Below are 23,320 nucleotides of genomic sequence, written 5' to 3'. Positions count from 1 at the left end.
TTGCATACAGATGCTATTATCAATTAATACAAAAGTTTTGCTTCCCAAAGGAGCTACAGCTGACCCCATCAGTGTTCACTTGGGGAAGACATTTGCTACCACGTGTGAGGAAACCCTCAGCAAAAGCAGGAAATGACAGCCTGCGCCGTCATCTAAAGCAGCATTTCTCAACCACTCAGATAATGTTGGACCACGATTCCCATCATCCCAGACCACTGGGGTCATGCTGACTGGGGCCGACAGAAGTTGTAGTTCCATAACATGTGGCGACCCATGGTTAGGAAAGGCTGATCTAGGGCACCAAACCCCCCAGCACAGGCCTGCACCCCTCCCCCTGCTCCACAATATTCCTCACAAGGGTCCCGTGCAATGAAGTGCGCTCCCAGGGCAGGGTGGAGGTTGGTGGGATTCGGTGTGGCCATCAGCTTGCTTTTTGCCATCTTGGTGTTGGCCTTAGCAAACTCTAACCGCAACGTCTGGGGGTTCTCCGGGTCAAAGCGGATGCCCTGCAGCGGCAGAAGAAAGAAAGAACAGAATGGAATAACAGCCATGCAGTCAATCTTCTTGGAAACCACGCTGGAACACAGGTTGGCTGAAGAGCGGTACATAAAATGCGCAAGGCCCATACATAAAATGTACTTTCTTGTCAATGCAAAAGCTTGGGAAGGAGAAGTTGTCTGTGCGCCTTTCCCAGGGATCAGGCTGGGTCCATGTATGTAGCAGTATTGGTAGCAGGAACAGAGCCTACTGTTTCAGACTGCCGGCAAGAGTTTTTGAAGTATCCCGGAAAGCAGCACACACAACAGAGCATCAATTGGCCTTTGCAGTCCATGAGTGGTTGTGTGTGTTTGGCCCTTGCCAGCTGTGCTCCCAGCTCATTTCATTGGCAGCAGCTTGCCTGTTGGGGTTGGGGAGAGCCTTGTGGCAACAGTCATCACCGGCACAGTGAAGTTGGGACTACGAGGATGTAAGCCTATCCCCTCTCCCTCCTGTCCAACAGAAGCAACTCTTCTCTTGGGAGGCTATTGCTGCGACTCCACCCCACTGCGAAAGCTATTCCTGCATGAAATAGCTTACAAGTGAGAGCCAGGAAAAGAAGACCTTTCCATGCATCTCAACAGATGCCACAGATTCCTAGGTTACCCTTGAAGCAGGGCTGACCCACCATGAGGCAAGGTGGGGCAACTGCCTCAGGTGGTAGGATCCACAGACACAGCAGATCCCGATGTCGATCCTTCTTTCCTCCCCTTGTTCCCAATGTAGATATCCCCTCACCCCTTCTTCCCTCGCGGAGGGGAGGGGGCACCATTTGGGGGTCTGCCTCAGGTGCCAAAATGTCTTGGGCCGGTCCTGCCTTGAAGGGCAGAAAACACATGGCAGCCATGTCATCTGGGCTTAACTAGTGCAACACAGTTAACCCACACAGCTCACTAATGCCCTGAAGTGCTCCAACTCCAGATTAACTTGCTCTGAGCATCATTCCACCACGTGGTAAGGAGAACTTGCAAAGTTTGCAAGTATGTGTTATAACAGTTATTGGTATGAGTCCCAAGTAGCTGGAGATCTACAGCACTTCCCTTTCAATGAAGTTACTGGATATGAGATGGGATGGAATTGCATGCTGAGTCCAAGTCATTCTGGCTATTAGGCTGTGCAAGTACCTGAACTGCATGGTCCTCAATACTCACATTCAGTGCATTCTTTGCAGCTTCCGCACCAGACCGGCTGTCGAAGGTAACAAAGCCAACCGGCTAGGGAAAAGAACACATGGTTTAAACATGTGCATGATGTGTGCTTGGAACTAACTGATCTAGCCACACTGCTGAGTACAGCTTGTGGTGATGGTTTCGTTTCGTTTTGTTTCCAATCCATTCCAGGTGCCCTTCACAGAGCTGGTAGCTCCAAACAGGCAGCCTGGCAAGGGACCTGGTGCCCCAGCAAGTTCTTCTATGCCTTTCAGCTTGCCAAGCTTCCATTTCAAGGGATGGGAGATGTGAAGAACCTGCTGTTGCTGAGGCCAGAGCCCAGCTTGTTCATTGCACTGGAGGCAGGCTAGCTTCTGTTGCAGCTTTGGGTGCATCCGACAGGGTATTCAGCAGCACAAAGGACACCTTAAGATAAGGTTTGCTGCTTTGCCGTGTTGGCAGATGTGGGTGTTTTTGTTAGCTAGAACAGCAGAGATGGGGAGCCTGTGGCACACTCCAGATCATTGGGCTGGACTCCATTATCCATCATCCCTGGGGCTGATGGGAGCCTGGAGTCCAGCAATACCCAGACTCCAGCCATAGTTTCCATATCTGTACAATAAAGCAATGTCTAGGGAAAGACACTGCACTTTTGTAGGGAAAGGGAAACTATGTACAGGAGCACACACAAAACATGCAATATGCAGACCATCAGAAAGTGTCAGCCAGTCCATGTAGCACAGTTAGAGCTGAACAGCCTTCAGACAGGGGCTTTAGATAAAAGCAGCCCCAGCTATATTTGAGTGTGTGCTATTGCTCATCCCTTTACTGTAATCCTAGGGTTGCACCCCCCTCCCTCTTCCTAATTAGGGAATCTGATCCACAGTTTAAGTGGTTAAGGGCAGAACTGGGAAGCTGCCAGAATGAGGACTGAGGGAGGCATTACCTGTTTTGATGTTAGCTTGATCAGTGATCCTTCATAACCCTGAGGAGAGAGAAGCCAGCAAGTTAGTTATTGGATTCCTTAAAAGGGAAAGAAAAGGATGCAAGGCCAGGCCAGCACCCTTAAACAAAGTGCCAGAAATACTTCTGCAGCCCTGAAAAGCGAGTTAACATTAAGACGTAGTTACTATGTTAGAAACACTTTCGCCCCGTCACCACCATCCCCACCACAAATGGACTATATATGCCCTTCCACCCTATGAAACTGCTTTATATGGAGTCAAGTCATTGCTATATGTCTGACTAGGGACGCGGGTGGTGCTGTGGGTTAAACCACAGAGCCTAGGACTTGCCGATCAGAAGGTCGGCGGTTCGAATCCCCATGAACTGCCAACCTAGCAGTTCGAAAACACGTCCAAGTGCAAGTAGATAAATAGATACTGCTCCGGTGGGAAGGTAAACGGCGTTTCTGTGCGCTGCTCTGGTTCGCCAGAAGCGGTTTAGTCATGCTGGCCACATGACCCGGAAGCTGTACGCTGGCTCCCTTGGCCAATAAAGCGAGATGAGCGCCACAACCCCAGAGTCAGCCATGACTGGACCTAATGGTCAGGGGTCCCCTTTACCTTTACAATGTCTGACTGGCAACGGTTCCTTCAAGGGTTCAAGCAGAACCCTTTCCTAACCCTGCCACTAAAAGCCGGCTAACTGACAAATGCTGGACAGAGGACATTCTACCTGCATCCCGACATGTTGCCATCCCTAAATATTAATCCCATTAGTTACTAATGGCAGCTACACACTTAAAGGGAGGTTCCTACACTGGATCAGACCATTGGCCCATCCATCCGGGAAGGTGGTTGGTTAGCTGGTCAGGGATGCTCAAGAAGTATTTCCTGCATCAGAGTTGGACTGGCTGACCTCTGAGGCTCCTTCCAATTCTATGACTTTTGGGGGTTGGGAGTTGGAGGGGTGGTGGTGAATCTGGGCTTGAATACATGCTCAGCCCTGCTCCCTGGTGACCTTGAACCAACTTTATGATTCTTCTCTATAGCCAACAGGGCACAAGGCTGCCATATCAATAGACTAAGGACACAATTGCTTGTTGGGGTGCGTGTGCTGCTACTTACCTTGAATGGCCGGAAAAGCAGGTAAAGCTCTCTGGGCTTGATGTCCACAGGAAGGCCACTGACAAAAAGTGTCCGCACCTAGAAGAGGTGGAACAATGCCAAGCAGGTTTAGAGATCACTGTACCGCATCACTGGGTATCTTATTAATCACAGTCCAAGGTTCAAGCGCCAAGTCATATGACTGACAAATCCAGGAGTGCAATCATTCTGTGAAGAATATTCAAGAGAGTTAATAGCCACTGTTGACTGCGAGACTGTCCAATTGGAAGAATATGTCAGTTTTGGTTCTCTCATTTTTTAAAATCATAAATTCAGTTCTCCACACTACTGCAGCAATTTGTTTTTTGTTTTGTTTTTTTAGCTCTCATGAAAACTCTTCAGCATTTTCAGGTCAATTTCTTCCAACACACACTTTTCTACACAATTTTCACTCAAGAACGCCATATTTTCAAATCACAAAGTACGCTATTTTCAAACAAAATTCAGAAAAGTGCAAATTTGGAAGGATGGCAGTGTTTTGGTTCTCATATTGTTTCACAAAATCATAATTTGATAAATTTGCCTTAAATGTTATTGAATTTCTGTCCCATTTCTAGCTGGAGAGTAGGTAGGATTATTTGATTAGAGGTTTGTTTGTTTGTTTGTTTGTTTAGACTAGATACCTGCATATGTATATATAGCAATAGATCCCTGAATCTAGCAGAGGATGGAGAGATGTAAAATATTTTCTGTGGCAGTTTGCCAGTTGGCTTTTTTGAAATGTGGTTTAACCAAAGTCAACTAGAAATGTAACTGCAAGCCCTAGATGTCATTTTTCACTTTTGTACTTAGCAATGAACCCTTTTTTAAAAAAATACTAGTATGTGGAGTCTTTCCCTTACTAAGTACCCAGTATTTTGTTTTTAAATGTATTTTTATTAAATATTTTCTTGATTTACAAAGGTATGTGCAATGTCTCTCGTATTTTTCCCCCCATGTAACTTTTTTTTTTACAAATCGGTTTCATTTGTTGAGACATTAGGAAGAATAGGGGGAAAGAGGTGGGGGGGGGAAGATGAGTGGGGGTGGGGTCAGGTGGTGATGTTTCTATTAATATATGTGGGGTTGTGTCAGCGTCGCTTGTGCAGGTTCTCTGCTGTTCACTTGTGTTCCTTTGGTGGTGAGAGAGGTTGGGGTTGGCCTAGGGTGTGGTTGCTTGTTTGTGATTGGCTGTGGTGGTCTTTGTTTTCATGTGTGAGTGGGTGTTTTGGATCAGGTTAGCCATATTGATTTGTATGCTGTTGGTGGATTTTTGTCATTGTCTTGTTGGGCTGTGTATGTGGATAAAGGGGAGCCATACCGGGGTGAAGGCATCTTCTTCTATTTGTCCCCATGTCAGCTTCAGTTTATTGGTTAATTTTTCTAGTAAGGCTGTTTCCCATACTATTTGGTACCCTTGGTCCATGCTTACTCCTATCAGGTCTCTCCAGTGTCTGGTTATGATGTTTCTGGCTGCTGAGAGTAGGTGGGTTATAAATTCTTTGTCGTGTAAGTGGGCATTGCTGTCTTGGAAGATGTTTAGTAGGGCCAATTCTGGGGTGATTTCCAATACTTGCATGGTTATTTTACATATTTCTCGTATGGCTGTTGTCCAGAATAGTTGGATTTTGGGACACTCCCACCACATGTGGAGGTATGTGCCTGTGGAGGTGCACCCTCTCCAGCATTTTGGTGAGGTTCCTGGGCATATCAGCACTAGTTTTCTTGGTGTTAGGTACCACCTGTAGGTGATTTTCAGAGTGAGGTTTTTTGTTGTTGTTGTTGTTGAAATGGACTTAAAGGTGGGTTTAGACCACATTCTGGTCCATTGAGTGGTGTTAATCCCATAGCCTATGTCATCCTCCCATTGTTTTTTGACTGTGTCTAGGGAGTTTGTGGGATTTTGTAGTAGTATTTTGTATACTGTGGATACCATCCCTTTACCGTGTCCCTTTGTTGTTAGGAGGAGGTTTTCGAAGGTTGTTAAGGGCCTAGTTGCTGCTGATTTTACTACTGGATTGTTTAAGAGGGCATGTAATTGGTGATGTGTTAACCAGGACATTTAGGTGTCTTCTAGTTTGTCTTGTATTTCTTGTGTTGACAAAGGTTTGTTATTTTTACAGAAGTCTATTAGACGATATAAGCCTTTGGTTTGCCAGGTTTTTATCTGGAGGTTTTGTGCTGCATGATGGAATAATGGGTGGTACGCCAGGGGAATTAGTGGGGATGGGGTTGGGAATAGTTTGCCTATTTCTGTTTTCCATGCTTTGAGCATGGTCTGTGTGAAGTACCCAGTCATTCATGGGTATTAAGATGGCGTTATCTTTCTTTTTCTTTTTCTAAGAGCTTGGGGAAGAGCTAAAGTTCAGTGGCAGAGCAAATACTTTGTATGCATAATGTCCAATATTTCAATTTCAAGCTTTTCTAGTTAACGAGATCAAGAAGCAGATTTAAAGGGAAAATTCTTCCTGGACAGCTGCTGTCAGTCAGAGCAGGCACTAGTGGGTTAGATGCACAATTCCTCCCCATGCTGTTCACCAGCAAACTGCTAGTATTGTAATTTACAATCCTTGTGAACTTTTCAGAGAAAGGGCAAGATATAAATTTAATAACTGAAGTGCAATTCTCAAAACTGGCTGCCTGCTGAATCGCTGCTCTTGACCTCCCGACCTCCCTTCCAATCATGTGGTACCCCCCAGAGCAGCAACTAAGTAGGTTTTGTAATTCTTACTCTTCTACACCTGGAAAGCACAACTTTTAGAATATTCAAAAGAGCAAAGCGAGAAAGTTTTAATTCACAGCAGTGCTTGCTCTGATGTCCCTTGCAAAGTGGATGCCATCTCTGTGTCTTTGGTAAAGTCTCTATTTCTCCAGTACCTTTTTTATTTACTTTATTTATTTATTATTTGGCCCTTAAATGCATTCCATATCAGACATCTATCAAGGCAGGAACCTTTTCTATTGCCTTTTGGTTCCTGAAAAATACATTCCTCTTTCAACAAACCTTCTAAATGGCAGTCTTTATCCCAGCTGATATTTCTCTGACTTTGAACTGATGTATTTACTGCTGTTGTTTTAAACTGGTTTTATAAATATAATTGCCTTATAAAACTGTTTCTATATGTTCATTTGTTTTAACAGTTTTTATATATGAGTGTTCTCTATGTTTTCATTATATTGTAAATTGATTTGGGGTGGTCTTATGGGAAGTGCTTCATAAACAAAAGCCCACTTTAAATAAAACTAGAGCCACAGTTTGATAACTTAGTTATTTTAATTTCTGTCCCGATATAGCAGTGAAATTTGCTTCAAATTACACCAATATCTTGTCAAAACAACTTGTTCCTTCTTCAGGGGGGATCAACAACTCCTATTGCAGCAATATTCCCAGATCCGGAAACAGAGCTGGCCTTAGATGACCGAGCAGTTTGCGTTTTCTGTGGCAACTCAGGCATCCAGAACGACACACTGTCCATGTTACTTCTGACCCCATGACTGCTCGGAAGGATCATGCTGAAATAAAAGCACCTGGCCTCTAAAGTGACCTAGCACAAACTAGGCTCAACATGTACACATCTTGCTTTGCTCTCTGGGAGATGGCAGTGTTGAAGAAATGAGCACTCTTTGTCTGAAACTGCTGCACCGGGCCCCTTTAGAAGTAACCAGCAAAAAATGTCCTGCCCACTAAATCTCAGGCTAGTATGCTCTATTCCAGGGGTCTTTTTCAGCAGGGGGCCGGTCCACTGTCCCTCAGACCTTGTGGGGGGCCAGACTATATTTTGGGTGAAAAAAATGAACAAATTCCTATGTCCCAAAAATAACCCAGAGGTGCATTTTAAATAAAAGCACACATTCTACTTATGTAAAAACACCAGGCAGCCCCCCCAAATAACCCAGAGATGCATTTTAAATAAAAGGACACATTCTACTCATGTAAAAACATGCTGATTCCTGGACCGTTTGCAGGCTGGATTTAGAAGGCGATTGGGCCAGATTCAGCCCCCGGGCCTTAGGTTGCCTACCCATGCTCTATACCCACAGTGCCCAAACTTGCTGGAACAAGAGCAGTGACCAATCTAGACCGTATCATATTTGAATACATCTGCCTGACAGTGCAACCCAAACCCTCATGCTTTCTAGGGAAAGACTGAGGTGGCAGATCAGGGAGATGCTCCTTTAAAACTAACATAAGACAGCCTAGTTCAGAAGCAACTTTCTTCCTATAGTGAGGAGGAAGGATGGAAGAGCCCAAGTAGAACTGCAGTTGACTTGCTATACTACTTGGGTGCATTGTGGGTTTTTCCTGTGTACATCCTGCTTTGTCCTGTCTACACCAGTTGAAGCTCAGCATAAATTTACTATAATCCTTGTGGGTGCCATTTTATGACTCCCCACCTTTTATTTTTAATTTAATTATCTTTAACGCACATCCATTCTATCCAGGCCACTGGTGGCATTGATCATATTGCCCAAAGTTTTATGATTATTCTGAATTACTGCTGCACATCTTGCCAAATGAATTCTATAATTTTTTTCGTGTTGTGCCTTTTTCATTATGTTTTATTAGTTTACTTTGTTTAATGTTTTGTAAACCACCCTGGCATTTCCAGATGACAGGTGGTTTCAAAGTTTAAAACAGTATGCCATACAAACTCACAAAATCCCAACAGAATATTTAAAATATTATTTCCATATAAGGGGCACAGACCAGCATGTCATTCAATGGAAAACGAGATTAAACACAACATCCAGGGCTATTGCTTCTCAGAGTAAACCCACTGAAATAAACGGCCGTAAGGAAGTTAATCTTCATAGATTTCAGTGGGTCTACTCCGAGTAAAACAGCTGGCCACAACCCAATGTATATATCTTAATAACACTCCAAGGTCTGTTTAAAATTAGTGAGAGTTGGGGCCTCTTCAACCTCGCTTGGAACCAGATTACATGGTTGCAGCACACTATTGAAGTAACCCTGTTCTCTCTATTTGTCGTCCTAACTTTTATTACGGGCTGGCATCTCAAAAGAACCTCAGAAGTAGATCTTAAGGTACTGGTAGGTCAATATTAGTGCTGGATTTAGGGTAGTGCAGACAGTTCCCCCCATAGGAAGCGAGCCAAGGGGTTGCAATAAGTAATAAAAATAAAATAATAACTTTATATAGGTAGCGTGCATTTCCGTGCACTCTGGCACTCATCACTGTGTTCTGTTGCGGCAGAAGCGGTTTAGTCATGCTGGCCACATGACCCAGAAAGCTGTCTATAGACAAACGCCGGCTCCCTCGGCCTGAAAGCAAGAAAAGTACCACAACCCCATAGTCGTCTGTGACTGGACTTCACTGTCCAGGAGTCCTTTACCTTTACCCTTACTCATTTGGGTAGCTACTCAAAGTAGCCGAAGGAATTATTGTGAAAATAAGGGGGGAATGGGGGAGGAATTTTGCCCTCGCTCAAGGCACCATATTACCAAAGTCCGCCCCTGTCAAGATGGTTCTGGATCCTAACCGTTTAGGGCAAGGATGGGGGCCCTTTCTCAGCCTGCGATCCACATTCTCAAATAGGGAGCCTTCCAGAGTTTCCACCACACACATGATGCCTAGGGCGAACTGGCACGACGGTCACTCTGCACCATTTGGAGCCTCCGTCCGCCAATATTGTAGGCTGGTTGTGCCTGCAAATTTGCTACGCTTGTAACAAGGCACTTTGGCACCTGTTAGCTTCAGAACTTGAGTCAGCATTCCAGGAATCACCCTGCAGCTTCCTCAGCAAATGCTTTACTGATATGCTTTCCATTTTCTTCAAAATTATCTATATACCCACCTGTAATGTTCACATTTCTAGGTGAGGCACAAATAAAACAACATTCGGGTAGGATGAAAATATACAAAGCATGATGGGGATTTAGCACACATCAAGGGCTCCTCATCAGGGTTCTAGCCATGCCCTTTCCCAGGTTACTCCATTCTATTCTGCCATTCTATTTCCATTCTCTCCCAACAGCCCAGTCAGCGTTCTGGGTCTACAGAGCATGCCCAACCTTTACTACCTCCCCACCGTTTAATTTTACTCCCAATGATCTTTTGTACTTCCGAAAGCCTTGGAGTCTCCATAAGCCCCCTAACAATTCCTACTTGTGCATGGACAATGCCACTTACATAAGAATTCACACTTGGAGAAGGAGTTTGCCATTAATGTGCAGAATACTGCACACACACACACACACACACATACACTCTAGAGCTAGCCAAGTTAGCCCGAATCTCCCAGCAACCATAACAGACTACAGTTTCCTGGATTCTTTGAAGGAAGGCATGATGGCTAAAGTAGTATCACAGAGGATTTGGCCAAGGACTCGACTCAACAGCCCCCCATCAAAACGACGCAAGGATGGGTAAAGTAATAAACATTTCCCTTCTTTAGATGGGGGCCTTCAAGACCACCTGTGTCACACTCTAAAGTTACCCAACCTGCATTTCCGAGCAGACAGAGTGCAATTCAAGCGGCAAACTTTTAAGCATAAAGAGATGTCCTTCAATATCTGCCAAGGTACTGCAGAAAGCTTGTAGAGCAAAAGGTGCACTGTTTTCCAAGACAAAACCTTGGCTTAGTTCTCAGCAAGGTGGCAAGGCTATGTTTGGCCAGTGACCTCTTGTGCTACAAGAGGTGTCCTACAAATAAAAATATTCCTTGCATATAAAAAGGTAACATTTCAGGGAAAAGGCTAGGCTAGGACACACTCCATTCCCCAACATCTAGTTTTTACACATGGAGGCTCTCTGCACACTGCAAGGACCCTTCTTAATGCATTTGCAGCACTGTACACTGGAACCCAGCTGGTGCAGTAGCCAATGCAACAACTGTCTCTTTTGTACAAGCTACGAACTAGCCTTCAGTTTAATGACTTAAATATACTGGTCGGGTCTACTCTGCTGTTTTTCACCCACTTCCTTGCAACTCCCAGGTTCGGCCGTGTTGCTAGTGGGGAGGGGCTTCGTGAGGTTACTGTAAGTAGGCCAAGACCTCTGGGAACAAACACCTACTACTGTGTTCTGTGCAGCGCACAGTTAGCTGCAGCAGCAAGGGAGATTCTTTAATTCTGCTGCAGAGGATTTTAAATTACTTTGGCAGTGGTGCCATCAGAGCAGAAGTCCAGAGTCCAGAAGGTCTAGCCCACCACATTTTGAAGTAACAATACACACTGCCATCTAAAGAGAAGGGCCTGCAAAAAGTCCACAGTCTAAAATTTCTTTTGAGTACACTCTGGAAACTAATTGAAGTGTGATCTATTATATACAACTGAACCTTCTACACCGTTGAATCTGTTTTTGGGAGGCAGGAGGCAGCACATATTCTGTCTCATCAAAGGCACATATGGTGTTCTCGGCTTGAAGGGCCGCTGTAGAGCTGGTGACCTGTACTGCAGAGCAGATTCCAGGTCCAGAATAAAAGTAAGCCTTTAAAATCAAAGAATAGATAAAGGTAAAGGGACCCCTGACCATTAGGTCCAGTCACGGACGACTCTGGGGTTGTAGCGCTTGCTTTACTGGCCGAGGGAGCCGGTGTACAGCTTCCGGGTCATGTGGCCAGCATGACTAAGCTGCTTCTGGCGAACCAGAGCAGCGCACAGAAACACCATTTACCTTCCCGCCGGAGCGGTACCTATTTATCTACTTGCACATTGACGTGCTTTTGAACTGCTAAAATATATTAGCTTAAATCGGCCCAACTTCTCACACATCTATTGCATCTGCCCTCAGTGTTAGGAAACAATCTGTAGAAGCATACAGGACCAGAGTAACAATGCAGTAGAAGCAAGAGCAGCTGCAGCTTAGTGGTAGAACATCTGCTTTTCATGTAGAAGGTTCCAGGTTCAACGCCTAGCATCTCCAGGTATGGATGGCAGTAGAAATGGAAAGATCTGTCGATTTCAATTCTCCCAGTTTCTCATTTTTCCAATCTTAAATTCAGCTCTCTACATTTCTGCAACAATTTGCAATTTTGTTTTTTCAAAGCCCTCATGAAAATCTACCAGCATTTTAATACTAATTTCTCCTAACAAAAACAAAAGGGTGCATAAAAAGGAATACATTAAAGAAAATAACATGAGAATGCACATGAAATCACATGAAAAAACATTCTCATATGTTATTTTCACGAATGTATTCCTTTTGATGCAACTTTTTTCTCCTAATATGCATTTTTATAAACACTGTTGGGTTTAAGAACTGCATTGCAAAATTTGGATCAGTGCAAAATTTCCAAAGCTGGCTGTGGTTTGGTTCTCATGTTGTTTTGGAAAGTGCAGATTAGATGGATTTGCCCTCTGGAGCAGGTGAAAACAAGCTTGCTCCAACTTCTATGTGACAGCCCTTTGAAGTCTCCTTGTTTCCAAGTTAAACACACCCAACTCCTCAACCATTCCTCCTAAGGCTTGGTTTCCAGACCCTTTATCATCTTAGTTGCCCTCCTCTGCACCCATTCCAGCTTAAATTGTGGTGTCCAGAACTAGACACAGTATCTCCAGGTGTGGTCTGACAGAGGCAGAATAGCGCTGTACATTTACTTCCTTTAAAGAGGACACTAAACTTCTGTTGATGCAGCCTAGAATAGCCTTAGCCATGGGTAGGCAAACTAAGGCCCAATCGCCTTCTAAATCCGGCCCACGGACGGTCCGGGAATCAGCGTGTTTTTACATGAGTAGAATGTGTGCTTTTATTTAAAATGCATCTCTGGGTTATTTGTGCAGCACAGGAATTCGTTCTCTCCCCCCCCCCTTCTTCAAAATATAGTCCAGGCCCCCACAAGGTCTGAGGGAGAGTGGACCAGCCCCCTGCTGAAAAAGTTTGCTGACCCCTGGCCTTAACTTTTTTTGCTGCTGCATCACACTGTTGACTCATGTTAAGCTTATGGTCTACTAAGAAGCCACAGACCAAATCTGGGAGATTCTGCCAATACAAAGCAGCCACTCTCCAACTGCCATCATCCCTGACCAGTGGCCATACTGCATGGGGGCTGATGGGAACTGGGAACATCAGCAACATCTGGATGGCTACTGGTCCCTGGTCCCTCCCCCCCGCTGTAGAGCACAGAGGTTTTTACTGGTCGCCTATGTGCTAGGGGGCAAAAATGGCAGCCTGTACTGCTAAGGGATCTCATGGCTCACCCAGACTGAATGGTATACCAGACATTTTGCTGAAGAATTGTTGTTGGGAGTTGACAGCATCAGTTAAACACAGTGTAGATGTCATACCTTCTTGAGACTTGGAACGGGGCAAAAGCAGCACACTCTCCAATCGTGTCTTATCTGGGGCAGAGCTTGGGCACAGCCTGCAATAAGCCATTCCTGGTCACAACGAATCAAGGCTCTGGAGAGCAATCTTTTGCTCTCCAGAGCCTTTTGTCAGGTCGATCCCGAGAGACACAGGATAAGATGCAGCTGGAGCCCCTTGACGCTAGCCAGATGGAATGCTGTGCTGCAGCAGTCAGTTTTAAACACCAGGACTTATAAGGCACTGAGCAATATCAAAACACACACAAAGAGCACTTGCGGGGGGGGGGGGGGGAGTTGTAGGAAGGAGAACATTTGGAACCTTCAAGAATATTAGCTGCTAATAGCATATTCCTAAACTGCCAGTCCTGGAGAGAATAGCAGTTGGGTCTTTTAATGAAATGGCAGGCTGGAAAAGACAAGTTGGGTCTTTTAATGAAATGGCAGGCTGGACAGTATAGTAACTGAACAAGGGCTTGGGGCACCTTTGGTTCAAGGGCATAGATGGCAACTGCCAAGGCATTGCCTCCTTAGATTTTAGGGTTTCATCCCCGGTGTTTTCTCAACGCTTCATAATCACGACAAGAGTTCTTTGGCATCCAGTGGGACTAAAGTAGGCATGAGTAGAAGCCCAGCAAAGCTGCTGAGAAACCAGCTGCATCCAAGGTCCTTGCTCTCTTCTGGTCAGATACCTCGTACTATGGAGGGACCACCAGGGGCTGGGTATGTGGTATGGCAGGCTGAGACAGGGACTTTTCAGTGATGGCTCCTCAGACAAAGAACTCTCTCCCTACTGAGGTAGGCCTAGCCCCATTTCTCTAGTTTTAGGTGGGCAGTTAATATGCACCTTTAGGAACCTGAGAACCTGTTGGTTTAAGCCAATGGTCCATCTAATACTGTTTGCACAATGGCCAACCAGATGCCAATGGGAGGCCTACAAGAACAACACCAGGAGGATATTTTTGCAGGCATTTGGTGGAAGAGAGACCCGTTGCTGCTGCTGTCACACCCATTAGTAATTTTTCTTCAGTGATATGCTTTTAAAAAAAGGTTTGTGTTATTTTATGGGGTTTTATGTCTTTATTTGCCTCACTTGTAAACTGTTGCACGGCTTGTGCAAAGGGTGGTATACACAGCTTGAGAAATAAATTGTCTGAACAGCAAAACTCAAGAAACCAAACCAGTTTAAACAGTGCCATCTTTCACCCAAAAGGATCCACAGATATAACTGCTTTTTTGCACCTATTAATTTAGGTTAGCCTCGTAAACATCAGTGGCATCATTAAAGCTGAACTTCAGGGTTAAAGGACTGGGCTCCAGCAGCCCGAGGCAGCGGGGACATCAAGCCACCAGGGATTGTGGCAAACCAGGGTAGTGGCGCAGTGGGAAACAGGACTGGTGTTGACAGCCAGCATAGGCAAACTGGGTCTGGCAATGGTTGCTACAACTTCTCTCTCTCTCTCTCTCTTTGTAGATTTAAAGGTGTTGAGCAGTGCACTATGCAATTAAGGACTCCCAAGGCCTCAGTCACACTGACCAGCTTCATTTCTCTGGCTTACCTGAAGCCTTCTAAAGGTTCGAGAAAAAAGGACCCTCCACCTGACACTGGCTGGTAAAGCTTATGGTGATGAGGAGAGCAAAGCAACCAGGGCAGCTCAGCATGCAGAGGGCAAGAGGCCCTTAAAATCTGGCAGTGCTCCTAGCAAGCACTCACCTGGTGAGTGTTAACAATTGCCTCTCAGTGGCCCAAGGGCCTTTCCACTGCTGCCAAACAGAACATAGATGCAGCTTCTACAGAACTGCTCCATTTCCCTAGCTGCAGAGAAATAGTGGCTGCTGTGTCTACAACAGCGGTAGGCAACCTAAGGCCCATGGGCGACCAGCGGCCCACGGGATTCGTTTAACTGGCCCACGAGCCGCCCGCTTGGCGAGTCCCCGCCCGCTGCGCTAAACCAGTGTGTGTGGCATGGTGACTTGCTTCCACGGTGCCGAAAATCGCGTCTGCACATGCTCAGATGCCGAAAATCACGTCTGCACAGATGCCAAAAATCGAGGCCCCGCGTGTTCATGCACATGTGTGATCCAGCCCACAGAAGGATCTCCACTGGAGTGAACTGGCCCAGGCGAGGTAAACCTTGCCAACCCCTGGTCTACAGAGTATGCATATCCAGACCAAGAATGATAATGCTTCTCTTTCAAGAGCTGCTGTATAACACATGCTTTATACTTGAAGTAACAACCCTGGCATCTCTCAAGACCAGAGTCTTGCCCAGAACCACCTAAATCCCAGGAGAACCTGTCTGTGTACACATTACCAAGCTGGAACAATGATCCAACTCTGAATAAAGCAGCTTCCTATGTTTTCTATCCCCCGCCATGCAGCAGAGTTGTGTCCTATATGAACACAAAGGATCTTCCTTTGTAGAGCAAGTTCATAGGCATCAGCAGATGATGGTTTTTCCAAGCCCAGCTCTAAAGCAGAGATTTTAATGTAGCCCATGAAATATCACTGAACTGCAAGACAGATGAGAGGTGTCAAGCCTGGTTCAGAACTGGCTCCTCGGGGCGAATGCAGGATAGGAGCAGGGAAATTCCAGCTCCCAAGTTTGGTTGCCAGTGCCACAGTGAAACCATCAACTATGCCCCCAGATCTTGATGCTGTAGGATCTGAAAGATAAATCAGACCACCCCAGGACAGGTGATCCTTATAAACAATGCCCTGGTTTCAGCGGCAGTACTGATGGTCCTATTTACCAGTACTGAGCATCAATCCTAAAGGTACTTACAGGAAGGGAAAAAGCAGACACTGATTAGACACCTGCTTTTCCCCACCTCTGCTATGGGCCAGCTTCCCATATTTCCTACTGGTGCATAGGGAGCCAAGTATGCTGCACTCTGCACATTCTGCCTTTATGACTTGCAACAGTCAAGGCTTTTTGTGCTACCAGCCATGAATCACATTTTAACACTTTCTGGGTGAGAGTGGCAGACCGAGGCAGAGGTAATCCCCCCGCTTCCACACAGACACCCTAGAACAGGCATGTCCAAAGTGCAGCCTAGGGGCCTAATCCGGCCCGCCGTTTGGTTTAATCCGGCCCCTGTGGCAGTTTATTTCCTGGGGTAAAATCGTATTAAATCCTTAAAAAAAGCTCAACAACTTTGGGGGGGAAATCCCAAAAAAAGCTCTACAACTTTGGACGGCCCTCATACATGTTCACTTCATCAAATCTGGCCCTCTTTGAAAAAAGTCTGGACACCCTTGCCCTAGAACATCCTCTCTCAACCATGGGTTTCCAGATGTTGGACTACTACCACTCCCATCATCCCTGCAGGCTATATGGATAATGAGAGTGGTAGTCCAACATCTGGGAAGCCAAGTTTGAGAAAGGCCACCCTTTGAGAACATGCCAATTTTGGGCTTCCTGAGTGAGTGCAGGACCTCACTGGTGGAGCAGAGGCTGTTTCATAAGAGGTATGCCCAGCTATAAGGCATCCAGCAGTGAACGTGGGGAGGAGACAGCAGCGTGCTCCCTTAGCTCCTTGGAAGGTGGGGGTGGAAATGGTTTGATGCAGCTTGTCTTTCAAACACTTCCTCCTGCCGCAAGGAAGAAAGACTATTCTAGCACCCATGCTTAACCACTATGACTGCAACAGGAAGTGTGCGCTCCAAGCCACTAGGAAAGTTAAGGCCAACACTGGCTCTGACATGGAGGAGCAGGAAGCACATTGGCCAAGATATCCTATGACCAGGGCCGCTTGCATCTATGCCAGGAATTTATACTTTGCACCAGGAAGCGCAACTATAGTGCTCACAGTTAAACCATATAGACAATGTGTTCCTTTGCTTTCTTAAAACCCAAACACACTCAGCTAAGTACTTCCCCTGCAGGATTGTAGAACGGAATAGAGAGACTTGATTATTGCAGCAGAGGTTTTTAGAAGATAGGTAGTCAAAGTGCGGGTATAGATATATATTAGGGTGGAAGCTGTGACTGCAGGGCTCATCCACACTTTCGCTTGTCTCATGCCTAGGAAGCACAAGTCCAAGTGGTTTTCCTCTTGTCCCGTTTTCTCTAGGCATGGGTCCAAGTGGTTTTGCCTTTGCCCTGCCACTTTCCCCCAGAAAACCTGCTCTTTAGCACTAAAAACCCAATTGGTATTTGCTCCGATTCAGCGGCAAACAGCAGGGTTTCCTGGGGGGAAGCAGCGGGTCAAGTGGAAGTGTGGGTGAGTCTTTAGTTGTTGGAAGGGAGGTTGGTTGCTCCAGCCCTCCCGAAGCCATCTGCTGCTTTGTCACTAGAGATGGGGGAGGAAATTGGTTCCAGTCTCATTTAAAGGAAAACCCATTCAACTCACACTTTCTAAAACAATATGTGAACCAAAACACTGCTATCCTTTGAAATTCGCACTAGGCAAATTTTATTGTGAAGCTCACCAAACGATCTTATATTAAAAAAACAAACGTGTTAGGATGAAGTCTGCATAAAAACGAGCACATTGATTAAAATAACATGCAAAAATACATTAGGGGAATCTGCTTGCCAAAATGTGTAAACAACAACAACATAAAAATGTGTTTGTTAGGAGAAAGCTGCAGTCAACTGCTGATTAATTTTCATGAAGAATTCTGCAAACTTCTCCAAAATGTGAAGAACTGACTGAATTGAGGACTGGAAAAATGAGAAACTGAACAAACCAAAATGGACAGATCCTTCCATCCCTATTTGTCACCATATTATTTTTTGCAATATTTTTGCAACCAGACAATATGAGTGCTTTATGGGTATGGGGGAGGAAGAGAATAACATCACTATCCTCGTGAATTGGCATAACACCTGCCCATCCCAAAGCAGCAGTAATAGCAGCAAAGGTGTGATTTGCTCAAGGCAAAAGAATTGGTTAATCCGAAAAGAATAAAAAGTTAGTGAATACCTGGACATTAGCAACAGGTAGCCCTAATATTGCCCTGCATCTTGTTGTCTGTCAGAGCTCAACACAACTTGGTCCAAATATGCTCAACAGGAACAGGCTACGTAAATTAGTTAAGTGTGCCAGATGTTCTGCAGGGCTTTTGTGTCCACGGCAAGAACAATCCTTTGCGCATTTGAGAGATCTATGCTGCTTAAGAAGATCTGTTATCTTTTTAGAGCAAGCTCTGAGCTTCTCTGCTCCTGAGTTCTCTAACCTTTATACACAAGGGATGGGGAATTTGAGTTTTGTCACATCTGGAGGGCCATAACTCCCACCAGCTACAGCCAGCATCGCCATTGTCCAGGGGTGATGGGAACATAGGAAGTGGCCTTATACCAAATGAGACCACTGGGCTCATTTAGCTCAGTATTGTCAACACTGACTTGAAGTGGCTTCTCCAGGGTCTCAAGCAGAATTCCCTCCTGATCCTATCTGGAGATTGATCCCGGGACCTTCTGCATTCAAAGAAACAGCCCTTCCCTTAGGAGTTATAGCTCAATGAGAACTGGGGTGCTACAGGTTCCCCCAGCCATGCTGCACAAGTCTTGACTTTGCAGTAGGGAGATCCTGCTGATCCTTGACCACTACCTATGCTACTTTATGCTTGACCAAATCCCAGCCTAACCTCTGCAAACATTTTGCATGCCGCATATGAAGACCCGCAGCTTCTTTCAGGATTTAACAAGATTTCTGTCAAGCTTGCAGCTTTACCTTGATCTAAGTCACAGCAAGCACCAAACAAGCAAAATGCTGCTTCCCTGTCCTATGTTACAAGGGTGGGGGACCTGATGCTCTCTAGATACTGTTAAACTCCAATCGACCCCAGTCATCATGGCCAATTGATGAAACTAAGTCTACTGTCCAAGTGGTGACTGATAGGCAAATTCATGGTCTCTGCTCTCCCTTCCTCATTTTTAGAACAGAGCTTTGAGTTGCTTTAAGAAAAACTGACAAGTACAATGATTAACAAATAATAACTTTGACAGAGCAACCCTTTAAAAAGGATAATTTCAAGTTTTGAAGCTGAAGATAAAGTCATCTCCTAGTGAAAAAGGGACATCCATCTCAATGGTACAGAAAACAAAGAACAACCTAGACAGTAATCATAGTACTACGCAAGATGGAAAGTAACATGAAAATAACAATATCAGATTTTGTATGTTGAAGTAGCGCACTCTACTCAACAGCCCTTCTTGTGTTCCTAAGGCAGTAAACTTTACTTGGCTCAGGCTTCACACCTTCAGGATACAGATGCAAGCTCACATGACAACTTGCCTCCAAGCCTGTCAAAGGAAATGTTCTAGCCTAGCTTCCTATCCCAGCTAGTTTTCTATTAACTCTTTCTGGATCAAGAAGCATGCCTTCAAGAATTCCTCTGCCTGTAGTGCTGATGTGCTATAACCTAGAGTTGCCATACGTCTGGAATTTCTTGGGCACAGCTGGAATATAAGCTGTTCCGGGTGGGAAAATCCAGATGTATGGCAACCCATGTCAGAAGTCTAAATGTTGCTCCAAAAAGCTCAACAACAGTTGTGTCTGGATTTTCACTTTTTGAAATATGGCAACTCTATCTTGTAAAAACTGGGGAAGATTTCTTACAATATATAGCTTGTTTTTCCACCAATGACACTCAAGGCAGCAAACAATTTAGGCTGTGCACATGCTATGCATTTAAAGCACATTCAAAACACACATTCTTTCCTTCAAATAATTCTGAGTACTGCAGTTTACCCCTCACCGAATTAAAATGCCCAGCAAACTTTAATAAACTACCATGTCCAGAATTTTGGGAGGGAAAGAATGTGCTTTCAAGGTATGGTACACATCCATAGGAAAATAGAAGATGAATACAGGAAAAAAACAATCTGAAAAAGGTCACCACATAAAAAAAGAACCCAGGCGATAATGAATATAGGTTGATCTGCCAGCTGTACTGATAAGTCAAAAGCTTCTCTAAATTCAGAAGTCTTCATTTGGTGGGCAAACCCACAGGGTGGGGACCATCCTCTCATTTTCTTGACACACTATGAAGAGAGACACTGCCATTACCCACTTCTAAGTCTCTGGGATGGAGCAGGCTACAAATTTAAGTCATGAACACTTGAGGTATCTCAGCTAACCCCTTCCCTGTTTGTGAGCTTTACCAGATACCTAGGATTCCTGCAAGCTTTAACTAGCAGAGACCATCTGGCATTTATATTCTGCCCTAAAATAAGCTGATCAAGGGAAGTTCCAGGAAAGGTTCTCCAGCAGAAGTCTAGAGCCAAGCTCTTGCCAGAAAGCAGCCAAACTCAACCTGGTACACCCTGATGACTTTGGGCGCCTCAAGACTGAATCCCACTCCAAAATAGTGACAATCCCCCTGGGAGATTTAGGTTGTGCAATTGAAGCAGATTTGAAATTCTTGTGCAACAAACCATTACCCCCCCCCCGCCCTCCCCAAACCAAACTTTTCATAATAAGGAAAAAGACAGGGGAATGCACTGCAAAGTGGAGTGAATTTGCTTGACTCATCATCATCTAATCTTCCCACCAATTTTGTGCAACAAATCAAGATGAACGCTGAATGAAACAGGTTGTCTGGAAGTGATCAGAGATGACTGGAGGTGGGTGTCCCATCATCTGGTGGTCTGCAGGTTGGGGGAAATAAACCTTATATGTTGAAGCTGCCATTTAGATGACCCTACAAGAACAGAATTCAGCCTAGATTTTTAAAGAAAAGGGAAGCATGATTGTTGGTCATTAGCACTATTGCGCTTTGAGCATGAAAAGGTTTTAGGTCAGGAGACGCTTTTAAAATTCATAGCTACATGCTGCAGCTTGTTTATATGATCACACACACCCCCACAGCAAACTGCTTTGACCAGATGTGTTTACATGGTTAAAGGGATTAATCTGGAGCCAAATTGAGATCATCCCTGGAGTACTGAGGTCACTTGCTTTTTGAGGGCTGCCTGCACATGCCAGCAAACAATTCTTAGACATAAAGTGATAAGAGCACTCAAGTGTCCACAATAAAAGAAGAGGTTAAGATACATGCCTTGCATCTTGCAAGACCCAGGTAAAATCCCAGTCATCTTCAGGTAGGTCTGGGAGAGACCCTTGGTCTGAAACCCTGGAGAGCCAGTCTCAGGCAGGGTGGACAGTATTGAGCTACATGGAACAATGGTCAGTCATTGTAAGGTCTGGTCTTCCTAGTGGTCACTTCAGGGAAGCAAATTCCAGACGGAGCACCATTTTCCTGCCTCCATCAGTGTATCCTTAAACAAACTGATCAAGTGAGGGGTGTCCTCCTAGGATTTTCCCCCCGCTGAAAGAGTCCAGAGGTCAGCACAAGCACTGCCATCAGGTTAGTGTCACCTGCCCCACAGGAACTGCTTTAAGAAGATGCCCCCATTGGCTGGGTCTCCCAGGGTGCTGTGCTTGTACACTGAACATCGGAACAACAGAAGGAACTTCTGTTCAGATGGCTTTATCGGTTTTAAGCAGAGGCCTTGGAAGGGAGTTACATGCCCTTTCTGGCTCATGCCTTCGCCATACATGGTCATCATTTGCAGACAAGTGGAGAGGGAAGGAAAATAAGAGCAAATGGAAGCTTGCTTGCATATTGTGCCTGTATCCAAGCTGCATTCTAGAATGGGGCAAGAGGTCAGTGGCAAAAGCAAGATACTCATCTGAACTATGTAGAACCTTTGGATGGGACCCAGATCAGCTGGTATGGCGGCTTTGGGTAAATTAAACCTCAGCCTCCAGCTGCTGTTAGACCACTCACTGCTCTGGATTACACCGGAGCATGGCAATTTTTTACAGATGATTTGAGCCCCACTCCTAGCCAAGCCAAACCACATCTCCAGAGCCAAGAGCTTTGCACTTCAGGTCAGGGCTGCCTTGTTTGGAGTTGCTGTGCCCTATTGCAGCCTTTCCCAACCTTAGGTCCTCCAAAGGTGTTGGACTGTAACTCCCATCAGCCCCCTCCAGCATGGCCAATGGGCGGGGGTAATGGGAATTGTAGCACAACATCTAGGGAGGGTCTTGAAGCAATTTGCAACTATTATTAAGTTTTAAAACTGCCCTTCTCCCCATAGGACTCCATTTATGTATAAAAACCAGTTAACACCATTGTGTGAGTGTACCAATTATTAATATAAAAACGATTTAAAGTATTCCACGTCAGGGCAAGTCATGGTTTTCCCCCAAAGCATCCCTGGGAACTGTAGTTTGTTAAGGGTGCTGAGAGCTCTTAGGAGGCCCCTCACACAGCTATGATTCCCGGCACCCTTAAACTACAGTTCCCAGGACATGGAGGGAGGGAGCCATGTGTTAAAGTGGCATAGGTAAAGGTAAAGGGACCCCTGACCATTAGGTCCAGTTGTGGCCGACTCTGGGGTTGTGGTGCTCATCTTGCTTTATTGGCCGAGGGAGCCGGCGTACAGCTTCCGGGTCATGTGGCCAGCATGACTAAGCCGCCTCTGGCGAACCAGAGCAGCGCACGGAAACACTGTTTACCTTCCCGCCGGAGCGGTACCTATTTATCTACTTGCACTTTGACGTGCTTTTGAACCACTAGGTTGGCAGGAGCAGGGACTGAGCAATGGGAGCTCACCCCATCAGGGGGATTCAAACCACCGACCTTCGGATCGGCAAGTCCTAGGCTCTGTGGTTTAACCCACAGCGCCACTCGTGTCCCCAGTGGCATAAGAATGCTTTAAATGTATGCTGTGTATGTGACCCAAGATGCATTAGCTTCTGAATCAGTCATACACGTCACCAGACTAATGGTGATTCCTTCCTGTAAGGTGTGACTTTTCAAAGTTGAAACTAGTAAGTAGGGCCAAGGCTGGCTCTGCTCTCTTTACTTCACCAAGCTGAGGAAGAAACAGTTAATTTGGTTAATGTTTTTTTTTTTTTAAATAAATGTTTATTAAAATTTTCCATCTTAGTAAAAAAAATCAAAAAAAGAAAGAAAAAAATAATAAAAAACACATAAAGTTTACAATCCGTATTTTCAATGACATATTTCCCTGACTTCCCCACACCTCCCCTTCTTATATTCCAATTCAAATTGTTAGTTCAACAAGTTCTTATCCCCAATTTTTAACCTTTTAATATTTAGTTCATTTTAAAGAAAAAAACATTTTTAACTTATAAACATCCATATTTATACACCAGTACTCATTCTTAAAACCTTTTTCTAAAGTCGACCCAAATTCCCTTCCACGAATTCCCCAATTTTCTTACTAATAACAAAACAAAATAAAAAAACAGATTATAATTATACACCCTTTGGATTCCCAAACCCCACTAATTTGGTT

At 45.1% G+C, this 23,320-nt stretch overlaps 1 protein-coding gene across 5 annotated transcripts in view; it reads right to left on the bottom strand.

Moving 5' to 3' along the window:
* Positions 1-23,320, bottom strand: part of RBPMS2 (RNA binding protein, mRNA processing factor 2) — a 49,193-nt gene that overhangs the window by 10,231 nt on the left and 15,642 nt on the right. For all 5 annotated transcript variants that reach the window (XR_014541699.1, XR_014541700.1, XR_014541701.1 and 2 more), the window contains exons 2-5: positions 3,755-3,832; positions 2,632-2,670; positions 1,689-1,751; positions 356-506 (exon numbers count right to left, since the gene is read on the bottom strand). Coding sequence is in view for 2 of the 5 variants with exons in the window: in XM_083587071.1 (XP_083443197.1) it covers positions 356-506; positions 1,689-1,751; positions 2,632-2,670; positions 3,755-3,832 (331 nt within the window). In the remaining 3 variants the exon portion in view is untranslated. The remainder of the gene's footprint in view (positions 1-355; positions 507-1,688; positions 1,752-2,631; positions 2,671-3,754; positions 3,833-23,320) is intronic.

Source organism: Podarcis filfolensis (assembly GCF_964270895.1).
Source record: "Podarcis filfolensis genome assembly, chromosome: 14".
NCBI classification, from domain to species: domain Eukaryota; kingdom Metazoa; phylum Chordata; class Lepidosauria; order Squamata; family Lacertidae; genus Podarcis; species Podarcis filfolensis.
The sequence above is the reverse complement of the archived record's forward strand: the minus strand, read 5'-3'. Positions and strand labels throughout refer to the sequence as shown.